The sequence below is a fragment of the Polypterus senegalus genome, chromosome 7 (assembly GCF_016835505.1).
Source record: "Polypterus senegalus isolate Bchr_013 chromosome 7, ASM1683550v1, whole genome shotgun sequence".
Classification (NCBI taxonomy): Eukaryota; Metazoa; Chordata; class Cladistia; order Polypteriformes; family Polypteridae; genus Polypterus; species Polypterus senegalus.
In genome coordinates this window covers 139,221,229-139,242,492 of record NC_053160.1, presented here as the reverse complement: position 1 = coordinate 139,242,492, position 21,264 = coordinate 139,221,229, and the positions used below count along the sequence as shown (strand labels likewise).

At 36.7% G+C, this 21,264-nt stretch overlaps 1 protein-coding gene across 1 annotated transcript in view; it reads right to left on the bottom strand.

The window, feature by feature from the left end:
• Positions 1 to 324: 324 nt before the first annotated feature.
• adgrv1 (adhesion G protein-coupled receptor V1) overlaps positions 325 to 21,264 on the bottom strand; it is a 669,968-nt gene continuing 649,028 nt past the window's right edge. Inside the window, exons 89-90 of the mRNA XM_039759338.1 lie at positions 18,896 to 19,070; positions 325 to 748 (exon numbers count right to left, since the gene is read on the bottom strand). Of these exons, the coding sequence (XP_039615272.1) occupies positions 630 to 748; positions 18,896 to 19,070 (294 nt within the window). The 3' untranslated portion in view covers positions 325 to 629. The remainder of the gene's footprint in view (positions 749 to 18,895; positions 19,071 to 21,264) is intronic.

Here is a 21,264-nt window from a genome sequence, read left to right as displayed (position 1 = left end):
ACATTAATCTTCTAATGCTATTCCTGGTCAGATTGGACTGGATGTGAGCTATGTCCATAATTAACTAGCTAAAGTGAAGCTGCTAACCTTAAAATGTCATTCCAAAGCCTTATCACCATTGTATGTTCCAGGAATCTTGAAATCATCTATCAGGGTTAATGTGCCAACACTGTGCTGTATTTGTTTAGTGACGGCAGTGCTTCTTCACTGGAAGCATAGGTGTAAAGTGAAAAGCGTCATACAGTGAAGTGACCATTATATCTAACGTTTATCACCTTCTCAAAGTGTACAAACAGTATAATGAAATCACAATGCAAGTCTAAATGTTTTAAACATTTTTAATAAAGTGTTACACAAATGTATCAATATTGTTAGGAACACTTGCCATTGTCCAGGGCATTCTAGATATTATTTACATCTGGTAAGGGTAAACCAATAGTTTAATGACAATTAATTCTTGTCTGTCAGGACCATCAAATTTAAATTAACTACATTGTATAAAATCTTCAACTGCTAGTGACAAAAACTAATATTCTAGATTTATATTAATGTATGTTTTAGTGCAAAAATTACAATAAAAATACTGATACTTTCCCTCACTCCCCCATTTACCCCCAGCCAAAAAACCATTAGAGGTGAGTGTCCGCAATCGGAATTCTTCTGAGTTCTACAATTTGTGAATTCGGTACGCTGCCTTCATCTTGACTTCCATGGCATGATTCAGTGTCACTGACATTAAGGCCAGAACCTGCAAGGCAAAAGACAAGCATCATTTACAATTAGCAGCATTCTGATTGTTTCAAAGATTATTTTAGCCGGTTTTTAAATAAAGTGTCTCACATACTATTCATAATTATGGATTTTGCAGCATAAAATGAAAAGCGTATTAAAGAAAAATAATGTTTACCAATAAGAAGACATCCCTTCATTTTCAATAAAAGTGGTATCACATTTGGTATCACTGTGTAAATTAGCAATATTGTTTAATTTAAAATGAAAATATTTTTGGAGTGTACGACTGAAGTATGCATTTTTAAAATTAAGTACATTGAGTATTATAGGTTTTTGACTGGAATCAAAATTTGGAAAAGCTGCACCTAAAGCAGTTACAGCAATATACAGTATGATTTAATGTGCATCATTATGCAAAAAATCCCATTCATTTTTCATAAATGTTAAGGCTATATAAAAGAGAAATACAAAAATGTTCAATTCAAAGAAAAGAAAATGGTGGGAAGGTATTACTGATTTTGATAAATCTATTAAAAAAATGTTAAAATAACTGATCGTAAAAAGTTAGGAGGGATAATTATTCTGTATTATTAAATTCATCCTTTTTTGGGGGAAACTCGTTGGTAGATCAAAATATGTTTTAGAAATACATATAATGTCACAAGAGAGGTCCAAACTAAAGAGTACGCAATGGAAGGAGCTGAGAGTCACAAAGCAAGCTAATAAAGTTGTATTTGCTCCTCTAGCTCAGAAGAATTAAACCACCTTGAAGTCCTGTGAAGAATTTTCAAGTCCTGCTGGAACTTAACTATTGACAGCTCTATAATGTCACTTGAACTAGCAAAGCAAGGAAAATGTTGGTACTTTAAACAGTAGTGAATAGGTATGATAGGCTTGAACGCCTCCTTAAACCAGAAGAGGAAATGATCACCATTAAAAGGGTAACCCATGATACCCCTAATATTTGAAAGCTTTCATTGTGCTTTATTTATAGGCCACCAATAGGGTATATTGTTGAGTCCCAAAAACTTGACTTGAATAAGAAGGAGCAGAAACAGAAAGTGGTTGTAAAAACGGTTTATTTAGGAATACAGAATAAAGGGACATAAAACAAAAAAAAGGATGTACCCATAGCAGCCAAACTGAAAGAGACTTTCCTGTTGATTATATACTGTATAACCCTAACTATAACAGCCATATTATTGTCATAAAGGACAGCCTATTTAACAAGCCCTTACCTGGAATTTTTATTAGACCCATATTCCGCCTTTCCCTCTTCACTAATTAAACTGTAGCGGCTTCTGCACCACTGTAGTGAGCAGTAACAACCAGGCTGCTTCTTTTTTAAAGTCACTAAGATAGCAAGATGACCAGATAACGGGGGACTGCACATTTTCAACACCAATAAAGAAAAGGAAAAAATAAAGAAAAACGTCTAGCTGCATCTCCTTTCCTTCTCATATACCCTTGATCTCAAAGATCATCTTTTGCATCTTGTTTTTTATTGGCAGCCATAAACCTAATTTAGTCTGCCCAAAGGATCTTCTGGCAGTCCTTATTTACATACCTAGCAGGTCTCTTCTCCCAAAGTGATAATGCGTGAGACCTGCCAAGCAGATGCAATATATCTTTTTGGGGTCAATTCTAAAGTCCTATTTGGACAGGACTAATTTTATACCAGGAGATGGGGTAAAGTGACTGATACCGGAGGACCTCTGTAATTTTAGTGCTGCCCAAATCACTGAGGGCAAAGTGGTGGCTCTGAGGTAGGGCTCTGCACTGGTACCTGTAATTGGAAGGATGCGGTTCACATCACTTCCGAAGTGACTCTACTCTGTTGGGCCCCTGAGCAAGGCCCTTAACCTGCAAATTGCTCTGTCCTGGGTTAATCTGCATCCAGCCCTGCAAGTAGGCCCTCCTACCTGCAGGGAAAAACCTGGGGGTTCTTGTGAGTGAGTGGCATTAGAATGGATGAAAGGAGACAGAGAAAAAGGTCATTTTCTTCAATGGTTAAAACTGACATGCAAATGTTTTTCAAAACTGTTAGAGGAAGAAATTTTTACAAAAAAAAAACTTACTAAACTTAACTAATTTTACAAAAAATGCTTGAGTGATGTGAAATGCATTGATTCTGAGAGAGTGGTAACTACTGTATTTTTTCTATAACTTAAACGATTAGATTTTTAGTGTTCTAATATATTCTGGTATGTTTTGATGTCTGAAGAATTGGTTTACAGAAGTCTCAACATCATACTATCATAAGCCAAACTATAAATTATGATTAGAGCTGTATCATAACTCAAAAAGTGGAAAACTGATTTGCCAATAAATTTTATATTATGATAACGTTTAAATATACGTAATTGCTGCAGAAGAGAAACAAAAAAACAAGGATGATAGCTCAGTTCACAGAGCTTGTCTAACCAGAGTCTTACTGCATTTAGCCGTCTCTGTGGATGCACAATGATCTTGGAGAAATTACGCACCAGTTTTTAAAGACACAGCTGAAACAGTGAGATTGTTAGAGCAACAGAGGTGGGCAAAGCCAGACATGTAAAGCAGCAGGATCATTCATAGGAAGACCGACACATGCCAAGAATCACTGCAGCTTATCCATTGAACACACTCTTTCCCAGTTACGTGAGGCAGTAGTGACAAATGAACAATAGGAGTAAATCTTATTTAATACAATCTAAAGCTCCTATCAACACTGTGGTGAAACTCTAGGGAATATGAAGAAACATATTTTATCTTGATTAATGATCTCTCTTTCTCATGATCAGCATTTGCTAACATTTGGGACCAAGCTGTGAAAGGAAGCAAAGGTCTCCTTGTTGCTTCAAATTATACTGCATCCTGTTTTCTCCATAACCTTATGTTTTGGTAATCATAGCCATTGCCCCAGAGACTGCTGGGTAGCACATACATTTAAGTAATTAAAAATGAGAACAATTACAAAAGAAAACAAAAACAAACAAGACTGTGGACATAAGATGGAGAATGTTGCCATCCTAAGCAGGTGTCATCTTTACATAAAGATGCTACCTCAAAGCTCCAGGAGACTCGGTTTGAATAACAGCCTAGTTAATGTATTTGTGACTTTAGATTTCCCTCATTTTTGCATGGGTTTTTTCTTTGTCATCAGGCAGGCAGCTGGCATCTCCGGGCATGGAAAGCACTCTGTAAGTGGCAGTTCTTTGATCAATGGTGATCGCCTCGATAGACATCTCACCACCCAAATCACTACTCATGAATCATGAGACATTCCCGGTATTAAGTTGTGGATTTGCCTGCGAATGTTTAGCGGCAGCGTGTCTATGAACTTGTGGATTTTTCTGCGAGTATTTGGCGGCGGCGTCACAAAGTTGTTTTCATCTAGCTGCATCAGAAAATGTAGCACAACGTCTGACACGCCTCCTTTTTACTGTTTTCTCACAGCTTGGATTGCTACTGTCATAATCGGTTTGAGTTTCATGGTTTGTTTCAACTACGTTAGTATTTGCAGGACTTGTTGTGATGAAGTGACATTCGGCATCTGTCAAGTGTTGTAAGTATACAACCGGCTTCATCGATAACTTTGCATCCAGCTTTTGAGAGTTGAAACATTCATAAACATCAAAGTGTCCACTACTCAAATCATCACATGTGAATCTAAGATGTTTAAGAGGCATTGGCGATTCTCCAAAGGTATAAAATATTTGGCCATTTCGGTACAGTTGAAAGCGACAACCGAACAATTCAGTGGCAGCCATCAACTCACATGTAGAAGCATAGGTGAAGGGCTTAAGCATTTCACTGTTATAGTGCCACTGTGTAGTATAATTATCTCCTGTACCGTTATCAGTCAGGCAGCTGGCATCTCCGGGCATGGAAAGCACTCGGTAAGTGACAGTTCTTTGATCAATGGTGATCACCTCGATAGACATCTCACCACCCAAATCACTACTTGTGAATCTAAGATGTTTAACAGACATTCCCGGTATTAACTTGTGGATTTGCCTGCGAATATTTAGCGGCAGCGTGTCTATTAACTTGTAGATGTTTCTGCGAGTATTGGCAGACACGCCTGACACGCCTCCTTTTTACTGTTTTTCTTACCGCTTAGATTTCTGCTGATGGATGGTCTTATATAGGCAGGCAGTCAATTACGTGGGAGTTGTGGTGATGGGGGACACAACTCCGCCTCACATGGCGACTGAGGTGCAGGCTATTGACGTATATATGTACGTAAGTAGGATTCAGTTATGACCATTATGCATAGAATTTCGAAATGAAACCTGCCCAACTTTTGTAAGTAAGCTGTAAGGAATGAGCCTGCCAAATTTCAGCCTACTACCTACACGGGAGTTGGAGAATTAGTGATGAGTGAGTGAGTGAGTGAGTGAGTGAGTGAGTGAGTCAGTCAGTCAGTCAGTCAGTCAGTCAGTGAGGGCTTTGCCTTTTATTAGTATAGATATGTGTTTCAAATTGTACATTTTATCACTGAATGGATTTCACTGTAAGACCTCAATTTTCCAACCAACATGTGTTATTATTTGTGGAGGACTGATCCTGTAGAGCTCTTTTGAATAAAGTTAGTAACCAATCTCAGACAAACCAACCAAAACAATTAAACTTTTGAACATGATGTGTAAAGAGCACAGACAAAAGTCTTTTTAAAATCCCACACATGCAATTCATAAAACTTGTTTTGTGGTGTCTGCGGTGGGCTGGCGCTCTGCCCGGGGTTTGTTTCCTACCTTGCGCCCTATGTTGGCTGGGATTGGCTCCAGCAGACCCCCGTGACCCTGTAGTTTGGATATAGCGGGTTGGATAATGGATGGATGGGTGTTTTGTGGTGTCATTTTCATTTGATACAAATTAATCTATATTTATAGTTGTAAACTTTGTGTCGTGAAAATAAAATGCATATTTCTCATAACTATCCTAAAATAGCAACCAGCCTTGAAAACAATGTAAACACCTATGTGCTCACAGGGACTATGTCCAAAGTATTCTGTTCTATAGCCTGAACTGAAGGGTAACATTACGGACATTGCTTGTGTAACAAGATTAACTGTGGAATGGGATGAAGGGTTGACACACGTGAGGATAGAATCTAAACCTTTGGATCTGTAAACCTTTACTTCCAGCTGTCAAGCTGCAGTGTCTCCTGTGCCAGCAACCTCTGCCTTTTTAAAATGCAAATGCCTGCATGGTTGATAAACTATTAGCTACAAGAACCAGAATGAAAAGTCTGGACAAATAATGAAACCATATTTTATTAAAACATGCACTACTTTATTGCAAAAGTAAATGAGAGAGAAAAGAGGATCATTAATTTAAAATCAATAAAAAGAAAACCATGGTGTTCTTTTCCTGCTCCAGACTAATCTAAATTTGTGGTAAATGTTTTTAAGAATGAATACAGCTTTTCCCCTTAAGTTTATTCTATGACAGAACCAAAAGTGCTGTGAATGTGGCTCAGAACAAAATGGCAAAAAAAACCCAAAATATATCAAAAACAAAGTGTTTTGTAATTTAAAAATCAGAGGCAAGAAGATCAAAGTTAGAAGAACAGTGTCAAAATAAAAAAGCTAAAAAAAGTAGCCAGGCTAAACACAATTTCAAGTTTCCAGTGTGTGTACTTTACTTTTACCTCCCTGCCACTGGAGCCTTTCTTTCAATTCACCTTTGAACACTAGACAGAATGTAGCTATAAAGGGAACAACATCTAAAGTATGAAAAAGGACTTTATTCTGAAAACATTTCTAAAATCAGTTTTGGTGTCAGGAAATCTCTTAAAAAGTTATTTTCAAAAGACTGTCTTCTGGAAAGACAAGATGTCTTGGAACCAAGTCCTCTCTACACAAGTAAGGGACAAGTGTTGACTTATCCACATCCATAAAAGTGACAAAACAGGCCTTAGCATGACAAGCTGGTCTCAAAATACTAAATAGGCCTGGCCCTGAAACTCCAAAACAGGCTTGAGGCATACACATTTGAAAGGCCAAACCTATAATTCTCCATAAAACCTATTTCCCAAAGTACAAAATACAGTTTCTCAATAATAATGTTTTACTCAAAATAATTTTCAAAACCAAAACAAACAGCACCATTAGAAATGAGCAAGATGTGCACAAAATGTTGCCTCCAAGAGGCAATCCAAAAATGGGCACCATCCAAATCTATAATCTAAAGAAAAAAACTTTAACAAGAGTGACAAGTCCATACACCAGAGAAACGATGCAAAAATAAAAAGTTATAAGATGTTCACAAGGGGAAATCCAAAACCGAGCCAAACAACAAAAGCAGGAACTAAAGACTTAGCAATAACCAGAGGCACCTCAGACCTTTATATAGACCAAACATGGTCTCCATATTTGCAGTATAGTAGGGCCCACCTCCTTTAACTTGGAATATAGAAGACGGGACAGAATAACACCTACGAAAAAACTTGCAATCCTGGGCCACCTTAAATTCCTTTGCATCTCTCCATTAGTGTCTTTTGTTTTGCAAATGTGTCGATCAGCACGAGCAGCAAGCAGCCTACTATCTCATCCCCCAACTGCCACAGCTCAACTCGGACAAAACGTTCTCCCAACTCAAGTCTGTTTGTCTGGGTGTGAGGTGCCTGGAGTTGTATAAAGTAAATAATATATTATTATTTGGAACACATGCATTTCATGTGTGTTCCGTGTCTACAATGATCTATGTAAATTTACGATGACAGGAAACATACCTAAAACACAAACCTTTTCATGTTATAGTACTAATGACAAAATTTTGACATGAAGTGTATAATGTGTGAAGACTGAAGTCCAAATATCATATAAACTCTTTCACAACAAGTATAAGTATAAAAAAACAAATGCTCTTTTATTTAAGAATATAAACGAAGAAAAATAAATTGAGTTAGGGTACAATGCTAACACGACCACTTGGGTAGAACTGCGGTAAGAACTGCTGACTCATAATCAAGAGGTCGAGGATTTGATTCTGGGCGTTTTACTATCTTAAGTAGTGAGCTGCTCTTATTGTTAGTATTATAGAATAAAAACGTACATTTGATTTTAGTCTGTAACAGCTGGTGTAAATTTATGGTACTTGTAAAGGTTAGTGTTTTTTTTTTTTTGAAATTCATTTTTTTCTCTCAGTCTCATTCATGCTCCCCCGATCTGATACTGCTGTTTTCAAATAAAGACGTGCTATAACAGAGGTGAACTCAAGATGAGGATGAGGGTTTTACATCAGAGAAAGAGAACAGAAGCCCTCCACTCACGTATAACAGCAACACAGCTGCACCAGACGTAAAGGCAAAAGATGGCACCGTTTGGATACAGCAAGGAATTGGGTGTCATCTTACCAGTGAATCTGCCCCACACATGTCCTTCATCGAAACAGCAGGGCCTATAGAGCACGCCAAGGTATTGTGAAAAGTTCAGTTTGCAATTATGTTTTTAATCGTCTTTACATGAAAACATTTACATGTTACTTATATAAAAGCCACATTGAATGTTATTTACCTATATTTATTTACTTATCTTCCTACAGTGTAAAGTCAGAGCTTTCTGTGTTTGACCAACATAGGCATGCTGACAAAGAACATGTGCAATGTCACTCCATCTTCAGGAAAAAATCAAATACAAAAAGTACGACGGCGGCTTCCACCTGCAGCTATGGACACTTCAGTATGTGAGTGACTCTCCACGCTAGTGTTAAAGAAGAAAATTTTAAAATAATTAAAAGAACAAAAATACTTGATGAAAACAATTAAACATGAAGTAACTAACAAAAACACACTCATTAACAAATACTGTATATCAAAATAATACACAGAAAACAGCTAAATAAGCAAACTGGGATTAAACAAGCTAAAGCCAGTATTGAAACCCTGGGGAAACTATAACACTAGAAATCTAGGACAACCTCAAACTTTTCCAAATGGTAAGCTTTTTAGCACCACCTGCTATCTAACAGCATTCTAGATAGCTTCCTTGCAGTCTTCCAAGTGCTCTTGTTCGCAATGAGAATCTATGTGTAATGTACTTTTCACATGTACATTTTCTAACATAAACTATGTTTCATGCTGCTACAGTATAAATAGGGCCTTTCCATTTTTGAAATATGGCATTAGGCTCAATGTCACAACTAGTTTTTAACAATCACAAAGGACTAATTAGTCCGCTATTGGTAAAAGAACGCAAAGTCCACAGCGTACTAAACTTAATATAAGCTTCAACAAATCTGATCCATTTCTGAAAACCCGTGCATTACATGAATTCTTTAATGTGAACACATAATTACCATTGATTGAAATGGAAAAAAATATTAAGTGTTCCCTAGCCTCAAAAAAAAAACATTTTGATCAAATTTCACCAAAATACATGTCATTTCACAGAATTAGTTTTATAATATCATTAATCACCAAAATACCCTTTCTTTCATAAGGCTGTTACTATATACTTTATCAGTTCAAGTTTCACATTGAAAAGGACAGCCTTTTAGAGCCACTTGACTGAAATATAAATAAAATAAATGAGTCTGTAACTGCACATCGCCCAACAGCCAACATTCAATCCCACCTCAAGCCTCCAGCCCAGCTCTGTTCCAGACTACAGCGAGGTGTGCTTGGAATGACTACGAAGATAACATTAGCGCTTGTGCTGCACATTTCAAAATCGTCTTAAAAATCAGCTTCAATGTGGTCCATTAAATATGAAAAAGGTTGTTTTCACAAATTTTGTAAGACAGTTTATTGAAATGTGGGGAAAGCATGTTATAGTAGAGTAAACAAAGTGCCAGAGTAATTGAAAAACAAATTAAACAAAGCACTGCCTATTCTTTTATAAAGGAAAAAAGACACTTAATCAGGAAAAAATTAAAAACAAAGTGCTACTTATTCTTTTTAAGAAAAAAAAAGAAGAAACTGACCCAAGAAAATAAAACAAAACAGTTCTTCTTCTTTAAAGAGAAAAAGAAGGAACTGACCAAATAAAATTAACAAAATCACTACTTACTCTTTTTTTAAAGAGGAGAATGGGCTGATTCAAGAAAATTAAACTAATCAATACTTATCTTTTTTAAGAGAAAAAAATGGACCCATGAAAATTAAATATGGTACTACTGATTCTTTTTAAAAGAAGAGAAGGACCTGAATCAAGAAAATTAAACAAAGCAATACTTATCAAAATGAAACAAAATTACTACTACTTGTTTTTTTAAGAAGCAGAACTAAGAAAATTAAACAAAACACTCATTCTTCCTTTTTTAAGGAAGAGAAGAAAATGACCCAAAACAATTAAACAAAGCACGACTTCTTCTTTTTTAAAGAAGAGAGGGAACTGACTCAAGAAAAAAATATATTCTTTTCAACAATTCTGTTTTTTAACTTTTCTGAAGCACAGAAGAAACTAAAATCAAGGAAACTGACTATTAATAGAAATAAATAAATCAAGATCACTCCTGAAAAAGAAATAAAAGGAGCACCTAAAAAACTAATCACTTTTAAGATTAATGAACCAAGGCTGTAGCTTATTTTAACAATAATGTCTGGAGAGGGAAAATAAAATGAAGAGAATCCACTCACAAATCTCAGACACTTAACACCTAGAATTCAACAAAGTAGAGGAAAGAGAACCTCTGAACTGAATCATGAGATCACAACAAAAGTTGTATTTAATGGTAACTAATAGTAACAACAAAATTCTTGAACTTACTGAAGAGAAAGCCCATCACATACAAGGGGAGCCAGAGACACAGAAAGGATATTAAGTACCAGAGCTAGACTGAGGCCATGTCCACAATACCTAATGTTTTCATTTAAAATGGTATTTTTAAACAAAAATGACCTCCGTCTACACTAAAACAACCGACAATGCATACAACCTAGATGTTTGCCTACACTGGGTATCCATGTATTGGCAGAAAAATCATTGAAAGAATGGTAATCCGATCAGCCAATGGATTTATTGCAAAACTGTAATGACAGGCAAATTATCTGCCCTTTGCTAAGTATGCATTATTCAAACTATACAAAACCCAATTTGTATGTATGGCAAGCAACACAGGTGCCATGGAAAGCAACTCTTCTGTGTCTGCTATGATTCAGGGAATGAATGTCTCTGTTTTTACCCATCCACATTGTAATGCCTAGCTGGCATTTTCAGACATATATTTCTCTGGGGAGAGTTTGGGGTTAGAAAAACACCAGGGTAGTGTGGACAAAAGGCAAAGATGAAGACTAACATCTGATTTTTTTAAATGAGAAGGCAATTGTGTGGACATAGCCTGAGGCTTGAGGAGGCCTAGATTGAAAAAACTAAGGGACTGCCTCAAAAGTCACATACCTGAGTGATTAAAGAGATCTCACTACCCTTTGGCTCAACTTTAAAACACATAATAGTAAACACATGGAAGAATAATTAAACATAAAAAATAATTACAATTAACAATTACAAATAAATAATTAAGCTGAAAAGAAAAAGTAAATACATCAAAGAGCAAATTACTCAAACTAACATAAACAACAACAAGGGAAATGCATGTAAAGAAAAACAAAAGGAAGAGAAAAAGGCCCAGCAGAGTACTGATAACTACAGGGAAGTTCTTTACAGAAATAGAAATAATGAAATAATAAAATACCATATGTTCAAACAGTCCTTTACAGATGATTATTTGATTGGGAAAAATCAGAATCCCTTGACAGAATATTAAAAATGTTTAGAACTCATAACACATCTATCACATCTTGTGAACCTTCCTTATCTCTTAAAGGTGTCTGAAAGCCTTAAAACAAAGCTTGCAATAAAGTGTAACACCATCTCCAAAAAAGCCCTTGTTACAATATTTATAAGGGTCCGCTTTAGGTAGAATACCCATCTGTCTCAGGATGGATACATTCACACCTTTTTTCACTCACTTTAGCAAATTAGTATTTGCTAATCAGCCTAAAGATGGTGACTCATTACATAGACTTCTGAGGTTACAGATCTTGTTGCCTGAGGATGTCAGATTACACCAATAGAAATAGAAGGGAATGAAAAATTACACAACTTTATTATGATTTTCAAGCACAGTTTTACAGCATTCTGACAGACCAATGATCTGTTGTTTGATAGCACCAGTGTTGTATGAAGGCTTTTTGGGTATCACAGGTTTGGATGCAAACTCTGCCTTTTTTCTCTTTTAATTTCATTCTGTTATGGTACAACAAGAATATGACATTAGACAGGAAAGCCTATCTTTTTTTTTGTGTAATCCAAAACACCCATGATTCTCATTCCTCATACCTGCATTGTATGCATTGTACTTCCAGGTGAGGCTCATTGGTTGGACTTGAGACAGAATCAAACATGCTTGATTTTGTTGGGGTGAGTTGCACACTAATTAAACTGAGTCACAAGAATGTCAGACTTCGCAATTGGTGGTCACTGGAGCATGCGACCACTGCCCCTAATTTTATTATGTAATGAAGTCTGTGACTGAAAATCACTAGTAAAATCATGCAGTGGGACATGGCTTTTAAAGGAGGTGCTTGGATTGTTGGAGAATACTAATGTCAGTGGAGAATGTGCATGTGAGTATGAGTAGATAACAGACAAGTTCCACAAGACATTGGAAATTGAATAGCGATTACCATTGTGCTACAAAACTTTTGAAATATTGCAGTATTTAATAAGCAAGCAGGGTAGCACACAAGGTAGAACTGCAAGGTTCACAATGTTTGGCTCTGATTTTGATCGACGGCTATAGTGCCCAACGCATGGCATGACATGCATTCTCTTAATGTTCACATGAATTTCCTCTGCTTTCCCCCGAACATTTTAAGTAAACTCAGATACAATGATCGGCAACTCTAAATTGGACCTTGCCATACATTTAGAAAAAATGGGTTTAAAAATAGATAGATGAATGGTGAAACAAACTGTAAATATTGGATAACCAATAACAGCATACTGAATGATAACGTGCAGTGAATACACTTGACTTATAGTTTTCATCCTCTTTCTCTGTACATTTAGCATTCATTTGCTCAGAGCAGCTCTTCTTCTCTCCACCCTAGCAGCCCACTTCTTCTCTTCTTTCGTCTGCATCTTTTCATGTTAAAACTGATTAAGTCCGTTTTTCTGTTGCAATTACTTAATACTTTTTCCTTAATTTTCCACTTAAGTGCCTCTGCCTCAAGAATGATTTAAGATATGAATAGGTAGAGGAAGTGACATCAAAGATGGTAGGGATGCGAACAGCACCTGTACACATGTGCTGCACGGCCACCCTGTTGCGCGCTGCAGAGAGCTGATTCCACAATAAAATTAAATAAAAAGAGTAATAAAAATCATCACCGTGAAAGTGGAGAGTAGAGGTCACGTATTATATCTGTACCAAATTTCAGGTCAATAGGTCAAACGGTTTGCCAACTACAGGTGATTTAAAATCCTGGACAGACAAACGGACAGTCACAAGAGCGTATTATATAAGAAAGATCCAGTTTTCTGGCAGAAACTGGGCATTTTTTAAAGTCTTGTACAAATTTAAATCTCCTTTCCCTTAGAAAATCAGTATAGCATGTGTTCTGTAATGAACTGGCACCACTGGAGGTGTATCCTTGCTTAGGTCCTTTGCTACAAATGTTGAGCTGAAGCTTCATGTGGCTCTGAAATGGTAAGAAAATGGATGGATTTGTTGAAGGATGATGGATATTTTTTTTCAGTAATGGAAAGGTTAAATAAAGGAAGCCCATTCTTGAATAGGATATTCACCTGAACATTAAATGCATGGCACCTAAGACTCTGTAGTATGGCTACAGGCAAATGGACACAATACTAATCTCAAACTAAAGTGTAAATCTACAGTCTGGATTTATAAAATCCTGGTGTATTTTAAGCTCTCTAGTTACAATGAACTGGAGCTAAGGAGTGTCACATCAATATTAACCTGCTATGCGTGTTACCAAGAATTATTTTAAACAAAAAACGTACAATTACCACCAAAGGGAGTAATTTAAAAGCAAACATTTATCATATGTGTTTACTTTTTAATTGCATTATGTTTGGATCTGCATTATACTGACTGTGTAATGCTGCCTAGCAACTCAAAACAGGCCTGTTGTGTGGGAATTTGGGTGTGTGCACAATGGCCTGGCAACCCACACAAAGTTGTTTCATGCCCTGGGCACAAGTAATCTGCAATCCCGAAATGGATTATGGTGTTCAAAAATGAATGAATTGATTACTCTTAATGTAATATTATAGCACATTACTTTTAGTTTAATTTTATTTTAGCAGTGTAAATTAATTTATTAAAGTAAAATAAATGTGTGGCTGTACTTCACATAGCTCATTTTCCACATTTCTCATAGCACAGTATACAGAATGGCCACCTCACAGTGCTTATGCCCCAAGACTGAATTTTTCTTTATAGTGATTTATTTAAAGATTTTGCACATTACTACTGTTTTAGTTTATTGCAGGGACTGTGGCAGCCAATCCCAGACTTTATTATTTCTAACTGCTGAAAACTACCGAAAGAAGCAGTTTTGGAGTGTTTGTATATTCATTGCAGTGCATGTTGGGTGAGTTTATGACTACCATTACCCTCAGGCTAGAGACATATTTAATAATGCCTTTGATAAACTACTGCCATGTACCTGTATGTACAAGAGGCCCAGAATATTCTGTTGTAATTCTCGTTAGGATGAAGAAATCCGAAACAAAAAAAAAATACGCTATATACCTTGACATATGTGTAATTGATTGCATTACATGCAATACTGGAAGTGGTTTCTGTTTTCTGCCAGACACATTTCGATGTGGTGCTCCATGGACCCTGGATGTATTGGCAAGCGTCTCGGGGGGAATAGCAGCAATTTCACATTGGATGTTTTCCTTCACAGTGCGAGGTTTGTTCCGATAGACTTTTCCTTTGAGTATGCCCCAAAGGAAGAAGTCTGGTAGTGTCAGACTGTGGTGGCCAAAGCCCCTTTGAAATTACCCTGTTGCTGAAGAAGGACTCAATTAATACCATGCTCCTTGCCGATGTATCATCAACAACAACAACAACATTTATTTATATAGCACATTTTCATACAAAAAGTAGCTCAAAGTGCTTTAAACTTGACACATGACACATTGCTCCATCTTGCTGGAAGTAACCTTCTGTTAACTTACGATCATCCAGTTAATTCTGACATCGCTTAAATGAATTGGTGACCCAATAGTTTCGCACCATGAAGACGCACTGCTCAATACTATACACCACCATCCTGATGAGAATTGACTGACTGAGTGACTGAGTGACTGAGTGAAGGAGTACGGGCGGTATGCACCCTAGAAGTTGTAAACAGACGTTAAACGTTGTGACAGCTGTCTGGCGCCTACCTCATCGCTCCGATGCAGGGGCATCACATCATGTTCGAAGCTCCATATACTGAGGAGCATATTGCATGTTGTTTCATTCAGTTTGCTTTGTCCTAGCAAGACTTATTACAGAATGTTCGGGGCCTCTTTCGAGTGAATCTCTCTGTATTATAATATGCATGTTATAATGGACTGGAATTATGTTCAAGGATGTTACAAATTACCACTTTAACCAGGATGTCATTCTTTGGACAATAAGAGTAATGTTAAGTAGCAATTAAGATTTCAAATGGGGGTTCAAATCAAACTACTGATATTGTGTGACCAGGAGCAAATCACTTCACTTGTATGTGTTTCATTGTATCTCAAATGTTGTATGTTACCTTGGATAAAGTCATCTGCCAAATAATAAGTAATAATAATGTCAAATAAACAGAGAAATACATTCAAACACAAAGAAACACCTAAATACTTTCTAGCTGACTGGTCTGATGCTGCTTGAGGGGTACATTTACAAATTTTAGATATAGCCATCTAACATTTAGACCACTTCTGGCTATATATAAATACTTTTACTTGTCATTGCTTTTGCTTCTTTTATCATGCATTTTGTAACTGGACAAAGTACTCATTAACAAAATCTCAACTTATATTAATAATCGAAAACATTTTGTATTGATTTAGACTTTTCTGACCTGAATTGTACTTAAACTACCTCTTGTAGAAGATACCAGGATATTACTATACCAGTGAAGCATAGAAGAGTTTAAGGGAAAGAGTGAAAAGGAAGGGCATATGAATACCCTTGTATGCCCTCTCCTCTTTAAACAATCGTGGGATAAAACAAATAAAAAATACTTTTTCAAAATTAGTCTTCGCCCCGTGTTGTGCAGAAAGTAGCATGTTGCAACCCATGAATCTTTAAATTCTAACATACAGTACACACTTCCAATATGGGATGTTCCCCAGCCAATTTCTATGATAATATGGATGTTTAGCAATGATGTCAGCTCTGTATTTATATATTACAGCATACCACTGCATTTTAGATCACCAATCTGTGAGCCATAGCCTCCAAATTAAGAACTCAAATTTGTTCAAGTACATGACCAGCCAGTATCATTGTAAAAATATGCAGTTAATTTAGAATGTAATGTTTTGTTAAGGTGCGAGTGAAATTTTCATATTGTTACATTTTTTAAAAATTATTTCTTAACTTATATGGAAATGAGAATTGTCTGAGTAGGTAAAATAAAAGTAACAAGCACAATAAATGAAGCTCTAACATACCTTTGCAAATACGGTTTAGAAATATCTACTCATTTATTTTATTAATCTGATGTTTCCAGTCCAAGGATGGGTGGCAGAGTCTATCTATGCAGCATCCAGTATAAGGAAAAAACCTATCCTGAATGGACCACAAGTCCATCACAGGTTACAGTCATGCATATAACAAAACTCTATCTTACTGGGCCAACTTAGAGTTGCCAGTTAACGGACATCTCCTTGACTATAATAACAATAATATTAATAATAATTAAGAACATTTATATAGCTCTTATCTTGCTACTCCAAGCACTTTACATAGACAGATGTGAAACCAGTTCAGCCACCAATGTGTAGCACCCACTTGGATGATCTGAAGGCAGCCATTATTGTGCTAATGCACTCATCACACATTAGCTATTAAGTGGTGAAGGGGTGAGAGTGATAGCCAATTAGAGACAGGGGATGGTTAGGGTGCCAGAATGGATGAGGCCATGATGGGCAATGTAGTCAGGGCATTGGAATAAGCTCTACTCTTTTTGAAAGATGCCCAGGGATCATTAATAAGCACAAAGATTTAGGTCCTCGGTTTTACATCGCATCCAAAGAATGGTGCCATATTTATAGCACAGTGTCCCCATCACTGCACTTGGGCATTGGGATCCACACACAGACTACAGTGTAAGTGCCTCATGCTGGCCTCACTAACACCTCTTTCAACAGCAACCCAAGCTTTTTCCTAGATGGTCTCCCACTCAAGTACTGGCCCCAAACATGCTTAGCTTCAGGCGGATAACCTGTTCTAAAGCACTGGTGGCATGGCAACTGACAAGGAGAAATACTAGGATGCTGGGAGAAAAATATGTAGAGACATGGAGTAAATGTGCAAACGCTACAGAGAGGTTAACGAGGCCTGAGATTCAGAACTAGTCTTTGGGTATTTTAGATATAGATCTAAAGAAAAGCAATTTAATTTGTATAACTTGTTTAAACAATTTTCCCACATAGACAGTCTTGTTCCTGGAAATCTGCAGTCATTGCAGAGTTTTGGTTCACCCAGTTTCATAATTATAAGCCAAACCGTGATGTTAATTAAATCTTTATTCATATGACTTATTAGTGCTCTTATTTTACCACGTCAGAACACTGCCAAAAGGTTGCATTGACAATCACATAAGAGTAATATGCATAATCCTTTTTTTTTTTGCTCCTATATCCCAAAATGGTGCATGTTAAGGTGACTGGTAACTCTCAACAGGGACAATGCGAATGAATATAGGTGTCTTTAGGGGTATGTACTACAGTTCATTGACATCCTGCTCACGTTTACCTGATTCTGCCAGGGCAAGGATTGGGCCCACTATGACCCAGTAAAGGAATATTCAGGTTCATGCAGAAGAGTACCAAAAGAATAGAATGGCACTGCACAGAATTCACAACCGTTTACTTAATTACAAAATTGGAAATCACAAAGAGAAAGCACATATAAGGGCAGTAAATATATTACTACCAGGACTGAAACAACAAAAGTATTAAACAATTAAAGTGTAGACGTAGTGAAAATTAGTAATAGATCCCATCCTATGTTTTTCAGATGTGGATGTTGTCTTGCTTAAAGTTTTGCAAATAAATTCCCATTAATTCCTTTAGATGTAGTCTCTGTTCCCTGGCTACATTTTTTCTACCAGTTAGATACTGCCCTCACTTTTTCCAATCTCAAAGTTGGAAATATTGCAGTTCATCCCTGCCCTTTGAATCCCAGCCAAGGACCATTTTTGGACCAGGATGCAAACAAATATTCTTATGGCAAGCTTGTGTTGCCACATGTAAAACAATTATAGCCATCTACTTTATTACGGATACCGATGGTTATGGTTTGAGGCAACCATATGACAAAGAGATGGCAAGAAGCAGTGGAAGCTAGAAAGAGCAAGTGCTCAGGTTTAAATGTTGAGGGAATGGGCTTTGATTCTTTGCTAATATTGAGAAATTATAGTATATTTTGTAAGCAAGATAGTTGAAAATGAACTTCCTAGTCTTATTTTGTAATACAGCATTATCCTCCAGAAATTTGCTTAATATATAAGCACACAAAAAAGGGTCATCCCAGGTAGGCAGAGAGTGGTACAAAGTCATTGTGTGCCCTGGGTGACTCAGAAAGGCATTTCTGGAACATCTCCAACACCTTAGGTTTCCATAGCACCCAACTGACTTTCCTCAAACCAAACCAAGAAGTAGAACACGAATTGTTCAGCTCCTCATGCTATCATGAAAGGTCAGTCTTGCACCCATATGGAGAAACATTGCATCTAATGCTTGACGTCAGAGACTCATTTTTAAAGCTATACCATTAACCTAATGAATGTAGCACAGGATGGGGATGCAGACTGCCTGGCAAATCAAGAGCTTCCGTCAAAAATGTTACTTCTGCTTCTCCATTATGCATTTACCAAGGGAGAACTAGCTGTCCCAAGGGTAAACTTCCAAATATCTTGACTGTTTTGTTTATAAGTGATAATTGCTTCCATATTAAAGCTAAAAAGGCACAATGGTCTACTTACCGGTCTTTAAGGCAAATATAAGATCATCAAAATCTTGCGATTCCTCATCTGCTACTAAAGATTCATTAGTAAATCCTCCCTGTGTGTTAAAGTCATCCCCTTCCTGAAGACTATGCTTGTAGATAGTTGACTCAATATTGGGCCTTAAAGATGTCCTTTCCCAGTCTGCAGGTACCTGTACACAATAAAGAACCTGATTAATTTTCAATACATTTCTATCTGTTTATTAATGTTTTTCAAGAGTCATGTAACCATATTCTTGGAAAGATAAAATCAGTTAAAAATAAAATTTTCTCCTACCACTTTTTGTTAGTGACCTAACTTTAAGAGTGTTAATATAACATCTGTGAATCAAACTCAACAGTCTCTAACTGGTATTTAGATCCTGTAAATAAAAGCTTGAGGGTGGTTGCGGTAGTTAGCTTTGCTACCTCACAGCTGAAAGAGATTGATCCTGACCAGGCCACTCCATTTCTCCAGGTACTCTTCTTTTTCCCAGCATCCCAAAGATGTACCTGTTAGTTTTTAATTGGTGGTTCAAAACTGGCCCAATATGAGCATTTGTGGTTGTGTAAGTCAGTGAATCAATGCAAGCGAGTGTTCTCTGCTATGGTTTGTTCTGCCCAGGGGAAGTTCCTTTGAGTCTAAACTTGGGAGGTGAATTGTGGCAAAGACCAACTGGAAGAATAAAGATAGGCAAGGCCTGAGATACTGGCGAGTAGGTGGACCACCACACTACTGTAGGTAGTCAGAATAGTAACACCAGTGGAGGCAAGCCTAGAAGGAGTACTGTTTTCTATTGTTTATGTTATCTATTTGTGTTCTTTTTGTCTTCATTCTTCACTTTCATATTTTTATAATAAATACTCATTGCATAAACATTTCAGCCTCAGTGGCATTCATTCTGTCTGCTTTAGTTTGCCACAAGTAGGCATTCCTGTCCAAGTGAAGCAGCTGCCTTGCTTGAATTGAAATTTTTGCCCTAATATAATTTGTCTGACAGAACTGTCAACCATTTTTGTGATGTGTGATGCTCTGACTTACACTGCTTTGGATACATTTTATAATTAATTATTATTAATATTATTATTTCAATTTTTTTTATAAAATAACACAAAGATACAGAAAACCAACCATAACTGATTTTGGGCTATGTAAGAACAAAAATAAAGAATCCCTCACAGATGCTCACATACCCCACCATAAAAAGAAATACAAGAAAAAACAGTTGATGTTTATACTTGCACATATATACACAAACACACACACACCACACTCAGAAGTGCATGGTAAAATCAGGAAAAAAAGAATGAGGAAAGGTGGACAGGAGAAACTGCCTCATGGAGCAACCTGCTTTACAACTTGAACAGCACAAAGCCAGTCGTGGATAGTAGAGCTGGAAGAGCTGTTGATCTGAGATGCAGAAAGTTCAAGAAGGGTAAGATTGTGAAATGAAGACTTACAGACTGCAGGAGGGATGAAGGAAGGGGATTCTCAGCGAAAGGATAAAATCAACTTAGCTGCAACAGTTGCAATTACTAAAAGCCTTCACTGGAAGAGCGAAAGGGAAATTTAGCAAAGACATGAAAGGTCTAGAAGGAGAAGAATTTGAGGAGACAAAGCGATGGTGGGATTTCTTTTTGTTTGAAGCACAGGCAGGTGAAGTGAATGATACATACTTAAACAGCGTTAATAGCAGGGACCTTGTAGTTTGAAGTCGAAAACCTTAACCACTGCACTGCACTGCCTGCTTTAATGAAGTGTATCTACTATACATTCACCACAAGTTTATACACCAATTCACACACTCTGGGCAACAACCTATCTTAGGTGTTTGTATATAGAGAGCTCAGTGAATTATTTAATCTGTTCCTAAAGTCTGTATTGACAGCAGTTGTCAAAGACAAGGACCCAGTATTACAGGGTCAAGGCAGTGCTAAAACATCGGCACTACACATAAGGTCTAAGCTCAACAGACATTTAGTTCTGTTTGACTTTGATTTTCAGATATATATAGTTACAAGCAGATGTACATATTTGAATCACTGGTACATTTTAAAATCTTATATTGTCTCATGAAGGAGAAAACCACTGAACATCTGTTCTACATCTTGCTGTGGATTTGGTACATGAAATACCAACATTTCAACTGAAGAGAAATAACAAAAACAGACACTTATGAATCACTAAGTAAACAATGTTTTATTCTGATTTGCTGAGTATTGGAATTTTGAAAAAAAAAATGAAACATGTTTTCATTAACATGTACTAGATTATACACACTTCTCACTGTAGTTTAAAATCTTTAGTTCAATTTATTCTTATTAAGTGTATGCCCACTTACAGTATGTGCTCAACATGCTATACAG